The following is a 12,290-nucleotide window of genomic DNA, read 5'->3' on the forward strand; positions in this document are numbered from 1 at the left end:
CACAGACACACACACACACACACACACACAGAGACACACACACACACACACACACACACACACAGAGACACACACACACACACACACACACAGAGACACACACACACACACACACACACACACACACACAGACACACACACACACACACACACACACACACACACACAGAGACACACACACACACACACACACACACACACACACAGAGACACACACACACACACACACACACACACACAGACACACACACACACACACACACACACACACACACAGAGACACACACACACACACACACACACACACACACACACAGAGACACACACACACACACACACACACACACAGACATACACACACACACACACACACACACACAGACACACACACACACACACACACACAGACACACACACACACAACATAACCTTTTTAAAATGTATTTATTTACCTCTGTGTTAATTTTCCTCATTATTTACTTTTTAAAAATGTATTTTATTCTGTGTATGTTTATTTTTTGGGACTTTTTTAAAAAAATTAATGTTTATTTCTGTATAATTGCCCCTTTGCTTTTCCCCTTGTATTTACCATTAAAAGTAGCAGAAATGTATTTATTTATTTATTTTTCCCACTGTATTAATTCCCTTATTTTTTTCTTATTTCTTTAAACTTATTTATTTATTTATTTTATTTGGTTTATTTATTATTTTTCATATATATACTATGGTCATTTTTAAATTGACATTTTTTTTTTCTGTATTTTATTATTTTCCCTTTGCTTTCCCTTTTTATCAGTAAAAGCTTCAGATCTTACGGCTGTATTAATTTGCTTATTTATTTACATTTTTTGTAAACTTTAAAATGTATTTTGATGCTTTGAAGAAATGTAATAACAGCTCATATGAACCTCGATATATAAAAAGTCTAATGGATCCCTTTAAGGCAGCTATTCTCAACCTTGGGGTCGGGACCCCAATTGGGGTCGCGAGATGGTTTCTGGGGGTCACCAAATCATTTAGGAAGTCAGCTCTGTCTCCACTGTGTTAAAGTGTTCATGTGTTTTAGTCTTTTTGGTCACTTAATGTCTTTGTTTTTGTCATTTTGTGTGGTATTTGGTCATTTTGTGTCGTTTTTTGTATCTTTTTTGGTCATTTTGTGTCTTTTTTGATCATTTTGTGGTCAATTTGTGCCTTTTTTGGTCATTTTGTGTCTTTTTTTAGTAATTTTGTGTTTTTTTTTTGGTAATTTTGTTTCTTTTTTGGGTCATTTTGTGTCTTTTTGGTCATTTTGTGTCTTTTCTGGTCATTTTGTGTCTTTTCTGGTCATTTTGTGTCTTTTTTGGTCATTTTGTGTCTTTTTTTAATCATTTTGTGGTCAATTTGTATCTTATTTGTTCATTTTGTGTCTTTTTTTGGTCATTTTGTTTCTTTTTTGGGTGATCTGAACTGTGTGTGTGAGATTGTGTTCAGTGAGTGGGGGTCATGCATGTTAAATTGGGGGTCGCGACTCAAAAAGGTTGAGAACTACTGCTCTAAGGAACTGGAGCGTCTCCTTCTGTAGAGTTTTATTGAAATGTTTCCCTGTAGAAACTGCTGAACAAGGTGTGTGTGGGCCACGCGGCGCGCTGTGTGAGCTACAGCGCCGACGGAGAGATGCTGGCGGTCGGGATGAAGAACGGAGAGTTCCTCCTCCTCCTCGCCAACTCGCTGAAGATGTGGGCGAAGAAACGGGACCGCAGCGTCGCCATCCAGGACATCAGGTGGGAGGGAGAAACATCAGCACCTCCTCCTCTTTAACATTTCCTTTATTCCTCCCACAGCGGGGAAATATCAGGAGGTACAGCAGCAAAAAACAATGAATAGTAAACAGAGGTATAAATAAGAAATATGAGAAGTATTCAGCAAATAAACAAGTCAAAAATAAAAGTATTAACAATTTACAGTAGAAATAAAGTAGAAATATAAAAATTAAAAATAAGATTTTCCATTAACAGAAGAAAATAATTAAATAGCTTTTTTACTAATTTAACTCTAAATTAATTCCCTTATTTATTTATTTACTTTATTTAAAAAATGTTGTACTTATGTCGTTTCATCTTCAATTTAATAATTATTAAAATGTATTTATTTTACATTCCTTTTTTAAAAATGATGTATTTATTTTAAAGTAGCAGAAAATAATTAATATGCATTTTTACTTATTTACCTCTGTATTAAATGCTTTATTTATTTACTTTATTTTCCATTTTTTTTACTTATTTCTTTTCCGATTAATTAATTATTAATATTTATTTATTTTACAGTCCTTTTTTTAAAATGGTGTACTTATGTTAAAGTAGCAGAAAATAATGAATATGCATTTTTACTAATTTACCTCTGAATTAAATTATTAATTTATTTATTTTATTTGTATTTATTTTGTTTAATTAAATTAAATTATTGATTAATTTTTTTATTAATACAATTAATATTAATATTATTTACTTTACATTATATTTTTTAAATGAATGCATTTATTAAAGTAGCAGAAAATAATTAATATGCATTTATACTAATTTAATTCTGGATTAATTATTTTTATTTACTTTATTTAAACTGATTATACTTATTTAGTTTCATTTTCAATTTAATACTAATTAATAATCATTATTTATTTTACATTACATTTTTAAAATTAATAAATGTATTTAAAGTGGCAGAAAATAATTAAATTGCTTTTGCTTTTTTTTTTTTTTTTTACTAATTTGCCTCTGTAATAATTCCCTTATTTATTTACTTTATTTAAAATGTTTGTACTTATTTAGTTTAATTTTCGATTTATTAATTATTATTTTACTTTTCTTTTCTCTTCCAGAAAATAATTAAATAGATTTTTTGCTAATTAACTATGTATTAATTCCTTTATTTTTTTAACTTCATTTAAAATGTTTGTATTTATTTTCTTTAATTCTTGATTTAATTATTATTAATATTTATTATTTATTTTACTTTTTTTCTTAATTAATGCATTTATTTAAAGTAGCAGAAAAAAATTTAATAGATTTTTTTACTAATTTACCTCTGTATTAATTCCCTTATTTATTAACTTTAATAAAAAAATTGTACTTATATCATTTTTTTCAATTTATTAATAATTATTATTTATTATTTATTTTACATTCCTTTTTTTAAACAATATATTCATTCTAAAGTAGCAGAAAATAATTATGTTGAGTTTTTTGTAATTTAACTCTGTATTAATTCCCTTATTTATTTACTTTATTTAACATTTTTGTAATTATTTTGTTTTATTGTCGATTTATTAATTAATATTTATTTTATATTACATTTTTAAAATGAATGTATATATTTAAAGTAGCAGGAAATAATTGATTTGCTTTTTTACAAATTTAACTCTTTACTTATTCCTTTATTTATTTACTTAGTTTATTTAACATTTTTGTACTTATTTAGTGTTATTTTCGATTTATTAATTATTATTATTTTCTTTAAAAAAATGTATTTATTTTCAAGTAGCAAAGAATAATTAAAATGCATTTTTACTTATTTAACTCTTTATTAATTGCTTTTTAAAATTCTTTATTGATTTTTTTAAATTAATGTATTTTTCCTGTATTATTTTCTCTTTGTTTTTTCCTTTAAATTGCACCCAACTACTGCAGTTTAAGTAAAAAAGCACATTTGCTTTTGCAGAGAACAACAAAATTTATGAATCTCTAAAAACTTGGTGCATGTGATGCTTAATGTAAATAACTAATGGCCCATTTTAACCCCCTAACAATGGAACATGTGCAGGTTCAGTCCCGACCGGCGGCTGCTGGCCGTCGGTTCTGTGGAGAACACGGTGGATGTTTACGACGTGAGCGGAGGACCGAGTCTCAACCGGCTCGTTTACTGCAGCGACATCCCCGCTTTCATCCTGCAGCTCGACTTCTCTGCTGACAGCTGCTACATACAGGTACACACACACACACACACACACACACACACACACCTTTACATATATGTGTGTCACATGATGCAGGAGCTGCAGCTCCACCAGTTAGCGTTTGTATGTATCTCAGCCAGCATGGACCAAAGTCATGCCCAGGAGGTCCGACAGCTCTTCTGTGAATATTTTGAGGAGGAGGATAATTTAAAAAAAGTTTCCTATACATAAAGACTAATCCTCATAACCATTTGCACTTTAACTGTACATGTTGGACACACAGTGCAGTGGTTGTTCACTTGTATACCAGCATCAAATCATGACCAATGGATGAACCAGAGATGGAAATTAGCTAAAACTGACTGAAAATAAGGTAAAACATGGCGATGTAGACCTCCAATTCAGTCTGATATGTCCTCAAATCATGGTACATCCATGAAAAGAACTTTACTTGATTTCATAGTGCGGTCCCGCAAATGTCCCGCTATATTGCCGGAAAGATCTGTGCTGGCGTTTCACCTCAGGGCGTTCATAGTGAGCCGTCGAAGGCAAAGTGATATTCTGTCCTTTCAAAGTGCGGTCCGATGTCGTGGAACAAGGTGGGAGGAGACGATAGCGACGTGCGACAGAGCAGCAGCAGTGCTTCACCGTAGCACAATGCTAACAGGCTAACAGTTAGCTCTGTAGCAGTACAGTGTGTATGTGCTAACAGGCTAACAGTTAGCTCTGTAGCAGTACAGTGTGTATGTGCTAACAGGCTAACAGCTAGCTCTGCAGCAGTACAGTGTGTATGTGCTAACAGGCTAACAGTTAGCTCTGCAGCAGTACAGTGTGTATGTGCTAACAGGCTAACAGCTAGCTCTGCAGCAGTACAGTGTGTATGTGCTAACAGGCTAACAGTTAGCTCTGCAGCAGTACAGTGTGTATGTGCTAACAGGCTAACAGTTAGCTCTGTAGCAGTACAGTGTGTATGTGCTAACAGGCTAACAGTTAGCTCTGCAGCAGTACAGTGTGTATGTGCTAACAGGCTAACAGTTAGCTCTGCAGCAGTACAGTGTGTATGTGCTAACAGGCTAACAGTTAGCTCTGTAGCAGTACAGTGTGTATGTGCTAACAGGCTAACAGTTAGCTCTGTAGCAGTATCAGTGTGTATGTGCAGCAGTTAGGGATCTCCATTTGTTTACAACAAGCACCGGACACTCTGTATACAGTCAGCATGCTGGTTTGTTTACAATAAGCGATGGACACTGTGCGCAGTTAGCGATGCTGGTTTGTTTACAAAAATCATTCAACTTCACTTGCTCCCGGTACGATACCGCATCCACTACAAGAACCTCCTCCTCACCTACAAAGCTCTCCACAGCCTAGCCCCCACTTACCTCTGCGACCTCCTTCTAAATGTTGGTATATGAAAACAGAAACCCAGTTTGTATAGTATCCATGATAGTAGAATTATAGCACCACACGATAATTCTGCTCCTCAAAGAATTCTTTTATTCTTCCTGTAAGTCTCTTTGGATAAAAGCGTCTGCTGAATGACTAAATGTAAATGTAAATATGTCCGGTGTGTTCAGGTGTCAACAGGAGCTTATAAGCGGCAGGTGTTCGAGGTTCCTTCTGGGAAGATGGTGAACGACCAGCAAGTCATCGACAGGATCACCTGGGCTACCTGGACCAGGTAACACACACACACACAAATTTCCATTATTTTAGTAAAATCCTTTCTATATTTTATTTTGCTTTCAATAATGCTGAATTATGTTTTGATTCAAAGTATTATTCTCTTTTTAACGGGTTTGCACATTGAAAAAAAAACAATTATTAAAAAAGATATTAAATACAATGCAAAACGACACGTTAGAGACAAACACATTAACTCAGATTTGCCACAAATTAGTTTAAAAGAGCAAAAAAAAAACTTGAGCCTCAGAGACAGAAAGCTTAAAGATGACAGAATTACATTAAATGAAGAAATAAAGACAAATGTAAAAAAATGACACTATAAAAAATGTCATAAAGTAACGTATGTCAGTTGTATAGTGTACCAGAATTTATTTATTTTTAATTAAATGTGATAGAATACAATGTATAGTAGGTAATGTATTTTATACAAAAAATTATATTGAATGATACTAATATAATCGTCATTCTTAGATTTTATTTGGACAGTGATAATATTTACTGTTCGTGTACAATAACTTAATTTAAATGTAAAATAAAAGAGAAACTGTGCTCATTAATTCATCTCCTTCAACACGTCTCTGCCCCTCAGCATTCTGGGAGATGAAGTTTTGGGGATTTGGCCGAGAAACGCCGACAAAGCTGAAGTGAACTGTGCGTGCGTGTCTCACGGCGGCCTGAACGTGGTCACCGGGGACGACTTCGGCCTGGTCAAACTCTTCGACTTCCCCTGCACAGACAAGTTTGTGAGTCAGCGGCAGCGTTTTAATCTGACGTCTCTGTAGTTTGTGTCTTGATGCACGCGGACAGACTTCCTCTTTGTTTTCTGCTCTCAGGCCAAACACAAGCGCTACCTCGGCCACTCGGCTCACGTGACCAACATCCGCTTCTCCCACGAAGACAAATACGTGATCAGCACAGGAGGAGACGACTGCAGGTAACACTGATCAATAACACGGGAGACACAGCAACTCTAGCACAAGACAAGTATCACATCAGAAGTAGTAGAGGTTGTCGTCAAAATGTCATTAAAAAAGTCTTACTGTGTTGTTTTGTGTCGAAAACGGTCAAATATTAAAATGCCTAAAAATGACTTTATTATATAAACCCTCAACAAAAAGTCACACTGTAGCATGTGGATTTTTGTCATAAACAGTCAAATTTTCAAATGACTAAAAAGGCTAAAAATGACTTTATTATAGTCTGTTGATACATATTAGTAGTATAATTAGTCCATAGATGACAGAAAAACACCATATTATGGGATGTTCAAAGATTAAGGGGGAAAAAAAGTCATACTTGTCAATTTTTGTCAAAAATGGTCGAATTTTAAAATTATTAAAAATGCTGAAATTGTATCAATTATAGTCTCTTGATACATATTTGTTGTAGTTTGTCCATAAATGACAAAAAAACACCATATTATGGGATGTCCACAAATTAATCCTTAAAAAAAAAAGTCATACTGTAGCATGTGAATTTTTGTCAAAAATCGTCAAATATTAAAATGCCTAAAAACGACTTTATTATATAAACCCTCAACAAAAAGTCTTACTATAGCATGTGGATTTTTGTCAAAAGAGGTCAAATTTTCAAATGACTAAAAATGACTTCATTATAGTCTGTTGATACATATTAGTAGTATAATTTGTCCATAGATGACAGAAAAATACCATATTATGGGATGTTCGAAAATACAGGGGGGAAAAACCTCATACTATAGCATGTCGATTTTTGTCGAAAGAGGTAAAATTTTCAAATGACTAAAAATGCTTAAAATGGATCAATTAAACTCTGCTGGTACGTATTAGAGCATAATATGGCCAGAAATTACAGAAAAACACCATATTATGGGATGTTCAAAAATTAAGGGGGAAAAAAATGGTCGAATTTTAAAATGATTAAAAATGCTTAAAATGGGTCTAGCTGTGGATACATATTATATATATATATATATATATATATATATATATATATATATATATATATATATATATATATATGACAAAAACAACCACCATATTACGGGATGTTCAAAAATGACCCCGACAAAAAAGTCATACTATAGCATGTGGATTTTTGTCAAAAATGGTCAAATTTTAAAATGACTAAAAATGCTTAAAATGTCCAATTATACTCTGTTGATACATGTGGTGGTATAGTTTGTCCATAAATGACAAAAAACCCACCATATTATGGGATTTCCAAAAATTGGACCAAAATATGTCGAAGGTCAAATTTTAAAATGACCAAAAATTCTAGAAATTACTTTATTATAGTCTGTTGATACATATTAGTAGTATAATTAGTCCATAGATGACAGAAAAACACCATATTATGGGATGTTCGAAAATAGAGGGGGGAAAAAACCTCATACTATAGCATGTCGATTTTTGTCGGAAAAGGTCAAATTTTAAAATGACTAAAAATGCTTAAAATGGATCAATTAAACTCTGCTGATACGTATTAGAGCATAATATGGCCAGAAATTACAGAAAAACATCATATTATGGTAATGTCGAAACATTGGATCAAAAAAATAAGTCATATTATAACATGTCGATTTTTGTCAAAAATTGTCAAATTTTTAACTGCCTAAAAATGCTGAAATTGTATCAATTATAGTCTCTTGATACATATTAGTTGTATAGTTTGTCCATAAATGACAAAAAAAAAACCACCATATTATGGGATGTGCACAAATGAATCCTTCAAAAAAAAAAAAGTCATACTATAACATGTCGATTTTTGTCAAAAATTGTCAAATTTTAAAATGACTAAAAATGCTTAAAATTGATAATTGGTTTGTTGATATATATTACAGCATAATATGGCCATTTTTGGGAAGTCCAAAAAAAGTCATGCTATCGCAGTTTGATTTTCGTCAGAAATTGTCTAATTTTCAAATATCTAAAAATGCCAAAAATGACTTTATTATAGTCTGTTGATACATATCAGAACAAAGTTTGTCCATAAATGACAGAAAAACTAAACATATTATGGGATGTCCAAAAATTGGAGGCATGTCAATTTTTGTCAAAAATTGTAAAATTTTAAAATGCCTAAAAATGCTTAAAAAATACATATTAGAGTGTTACAGGCCAGAAATGACTGAAAAACACCATATTATGGGATGTACAAATAAAAAAACTAAGTCATACTAAAGCATGTGTATTTCTGTCAAAAATTGTCACATTTTTGTAATATCTAAAAATGCCCAAAAATTTACTTTATTATAGTCCGTTGATATATTATGATATGATTGACATATTACAACATATTTGTCCATAAATGACAAAAAAAAAAAAATTTAAATGACTAAAGATGTTTAAATTTGGTCATACTTATTAGTAGTATAGTCTGTCCATAAATGACAGAAAAACACCACATTATGGGATGTCTAAAAATGACCCCTTAAAAAGAAAGTCATACTATAGTATGCCAATTTTTGTCAGAAATTGTGAAATTTTAAAATGTATATAAAAGCTAAAAAAATAGTGTTAAAAAACACCATATTATGGGATGCCCAAAAATTGGACCAAAAAGGTTGATTTTTGTCAAAAATGGTCAAATTTTAAAATGCCTAAAAATGACTTTATTATAGTTTGTTGAGGCATATTAGTAGTATAATTTGTCCATAGATGACAGAAAAACACCTAAAATCACATATTATTGGATATCCAAAATTTTAAGAAAACAAACAAACATTTTATAGTATTTTGTTAAAATGTCATTTAAAAAGTCCTAGTCTCATAGTTGTTGTATGTTCTATGTATTATATATATGTTGTATGTTACTGTGGCCTCCTGTGGATCAGATCTGACTCTGCCTGTTTGTGTTGCAGTGTGTTTGTGTGGAAATGTCTGTGAAACAGACTTTGTCCTCCGTCGTGACGCTGACGCTTGTATCCAAAGCGCCTTAACAGCACCACAAGTGGATCCAGAGGGAGTCGAACCCCAAACCTCCTCTCTGAGACGGAGAGTTCTCCTGAAGATCAAGCTGCTGCTGAAACCTTACAGACAGTGGGGCAGATCACCAGGAGGATTGTGCATTTTATGATAAAAGCGTCAAATTTGGTATGCTTGTAGCCAAAGGCATATGGAACAAAATTAGATGTGGAGGCACGACAAATTTTCAATGTGGCGACCATTTTTCACTGTTTTTAGATAAAATTTCACATTAACAATGGATAATAGGTGATAGAAACATAAATGTTGGTACAGTTATAGCCAAAGACATGGGGAACATGTAGAGAGATCAAGTCTTTTCAATATGGTGGCCATTTTTCAATATGGTGGCCATTTTTCAAAATGGCCGCCAGTGACAACTGTTTTTAGATGAAATTCCACATTAACAATAGACAATATGTGATAGGAGCATCAAATTTGGTACAGTTATAGCCAAAGACATGGGGAACATGTGGAGGGATCAAGACTTTTCAATATGACAAAAATCAGATGTGGAGGCACGACGAATTTTCAATATGGTGGCCATTTTGGCAACTGTTTATAGATAGATAATATATTTTGAAAATGGCCACCATATTGAAAAGTCTTGATCCCTCTACATGTCCCCCATTTATCTGGCTATAATTGTACCAAATTTCATGTTTCTATCACATATTATCTATTGTTAATGTGAAATTTAATTTCAAAACAGACGGTCACTGGCTGCCATCTTGAAAATGGCCACCATATTGAAAAGTCTTGATCCCTCTACATGTTCCCCATTTCTCTGGCTATAGTTATACCAAATTTCATGATTCTATCACATATTATCTATTGTTAATGTAAAAATGTAATCTCAAAGCAGACGGTCACTGGCGGCCATCTTGAAAATGGCAGCCATATTGAAAATTTGTCGTGCCTCCACATCGAATTTTTGTCATATTGAAAAGTCTTGATCCCTCCACATGTTCCCCATGTCTTTGGCTATAACTGTACCAAATGTGATGCTCCTATCACATATTATCTTTTGTTAATGTGGAATTTAATCTAAAAACAGTTGTCACTGGCGGCCATTTTGAAAAATGGCCACCATATTGAAAAGTCTTGATCTCTCTATCTCTCTATCTAATTTTGTTCTATATGTCTTTGGCTACAAGTGTACCAAATTTGACGCTTTTATCATAAAATGCCCAATCTTTATGTAATTTCTAGCTAAGCTGCCCATTAAAACCGCTGAGTGGGAAAACTGGCAGGAGGAGAAGAAGAAAAGAGCTGTTTCATGTTCATCAAAGTGTCCTGAAGTTTGTCTGTAACTGATTTAACGATCACTTTTCATTTCAAAGAGCCTTTACTTCATCTCCTCGTTGGATATCATCACACTTCAAGTGCCTTTCTGGATCTTTCTACCTGTGTTTGTTTGCTTTCATACACTTTTAATTCTGAATCCACGTTGAACTTATTTTGTACTCTGTCTGGTGCTACACTGAGAATGTCCCAACGTTCATCCATTCGCTGCTGCTTTTCTGTTCTGAAAACATGAAACATCCAAAGCATGGAGGTGGTAGAAACAAGAGGAGAGGAGGAGGAATATTTACGGAGATATCTAAATGTTATTTATACCTATTTTACAGCGTGGTTGACTTTTCTGTGTCTGAATATTAACTTTTAGCTGTTGTGAAAAGTGTCAAAGAGTCCCAGATGTTACACACCTGATCTTTTTTTTTTAAACTTATTCATCTTTGAGACACTTCAAGATCTAGAAAAGACAAAATAATAGTGACTGAAATGAAACGGTGTGATGTACAGGGTGCATGTGTGGAGCAGACACGCATTCATAAAAATATGTGTATAAGTATAAGAGAAGAAGCCAAGGAACGTCCACGAAACAGAAATCCATGTTACAGTTGTTGAAGATGTAATATGCTGCACTGAGATGTTGTTTTTTCCTTCCCGTGTACAGGTCGTCAGGTTGTTTTCACATTATTTGTATCATACTGTACATGGAAATATATATGATGCTCAGATGCATGAATTTATTTTTAAACCAGAACACGTTTGTGGATGATTGGTGATTATTTCATGGTGTGAATTATGTTCACGGTTGATTTTTATACCGATGTGATTGTGATCAAAGTGTGTGTGAATGTATGAGTGTGTGTGTGAGAGTGTGTTAGTAATGTGTACAAACAGATTAAATGAGACTCGTGCAAGAAAACTGATGTTTTTGTTCATTCTTTTGTCGCAACTTCACAACAATTTGAAAGTTCACGTTTGTTTGATATCAAGAAAGATTCAGAAATAAGTCATAAAGTGATTTAAAGGAAGGTGTGTTGTCAAAATTTTGACAAAAATCAACATGATTTTTTTTAAGGGAGTCATTTTTGGACAAACTATACAACTACATGTATCAACAGACTATAATTGAAATTTCAAGCATTTTTAGCCATTTTGAAATTTGACAATTTTTTTTTTTTTTTACAAAAATGGTAATTTAAGGCGTCATTTTTGGACATCCCATAATATGGCATTTTTGTCATTTCTCACCATATTATGCTCTATTAAGTATCAACAGACTATAACCGACCCATTTAAAGCATTTTTAGCCGTTTTGAAATTTACAACAAACTATACTACCACATTTATAAACAGAGTATTTTTGGGCTATGTCTAGCATTTTTAGGCATTTTTAAAAAATCTACATGTTATGAGGGGGTCATCCTATAATACAGTGTTCT

The 12,290-nt window shown here is 33.0% G+C and overlaps 1 protein-coding gene across 1 annotated transcript in view; it reads left to right on the top strand.

The window, feature by feature from the left end:
* The window catches only part of LOC131968036 (echinoderm microtubule-associated protein-like 6), a 10,702-nt gene extending 1,050 nt beyond the window's left edge, over positions 1 to 9,652 (top strand). Inside the window, exons 3-8 of the mRNA XM_059328783.1 lie at positions 1,588 to 1,760; positions 3,796 to 3,958; positions 5,503 to 5,606; positions 6,201 to 6,354; positions 6,445 to 6,545; positions 9,453 to 9,652. Coding sequence (XP_059184766.1) covers positions 1,588 to 1,760; positions 3,796 to 3,958; positions 5,503 to 5,606; positions 6,201 to 6,354; positions 6,445 to 6,545; positions 9,453 to 9,477 — 720 coding nt within the window. The 3' untranslated portion in view covers positions 9,478 to 9,652. The remainder of the gene's footprint in view (positions 1 to 1,587; positions 1,761 to 3,795; positions 3,959 to 5,502; positions 5,607 to 6,200; positions 6,355 to 6,444; positions 6,546 to 9,452) is intronic.
* The last annotated feature ends 2,638 nt before the right edge of the window (positions 9,653 to 12,290 follow it).

The sequence above is a fragment of the Centropristis striata genome, unplaced genomic scaffold, assembly GCF_030273125.1.
Source record: "Centropristis striata isolate RG_2023a ecotype Rhode Island unplaced genomic scaffold, C.striata_1.0 Scaffold_65, whole genome shotgun sequence".
In the NCBI taxonomy this organism is placed as follows: Eukaryota; Metazoa; Chordata; class Actinopteri; order Perciformes; family Serranidae; genus Centropristis; species Centropristis striata.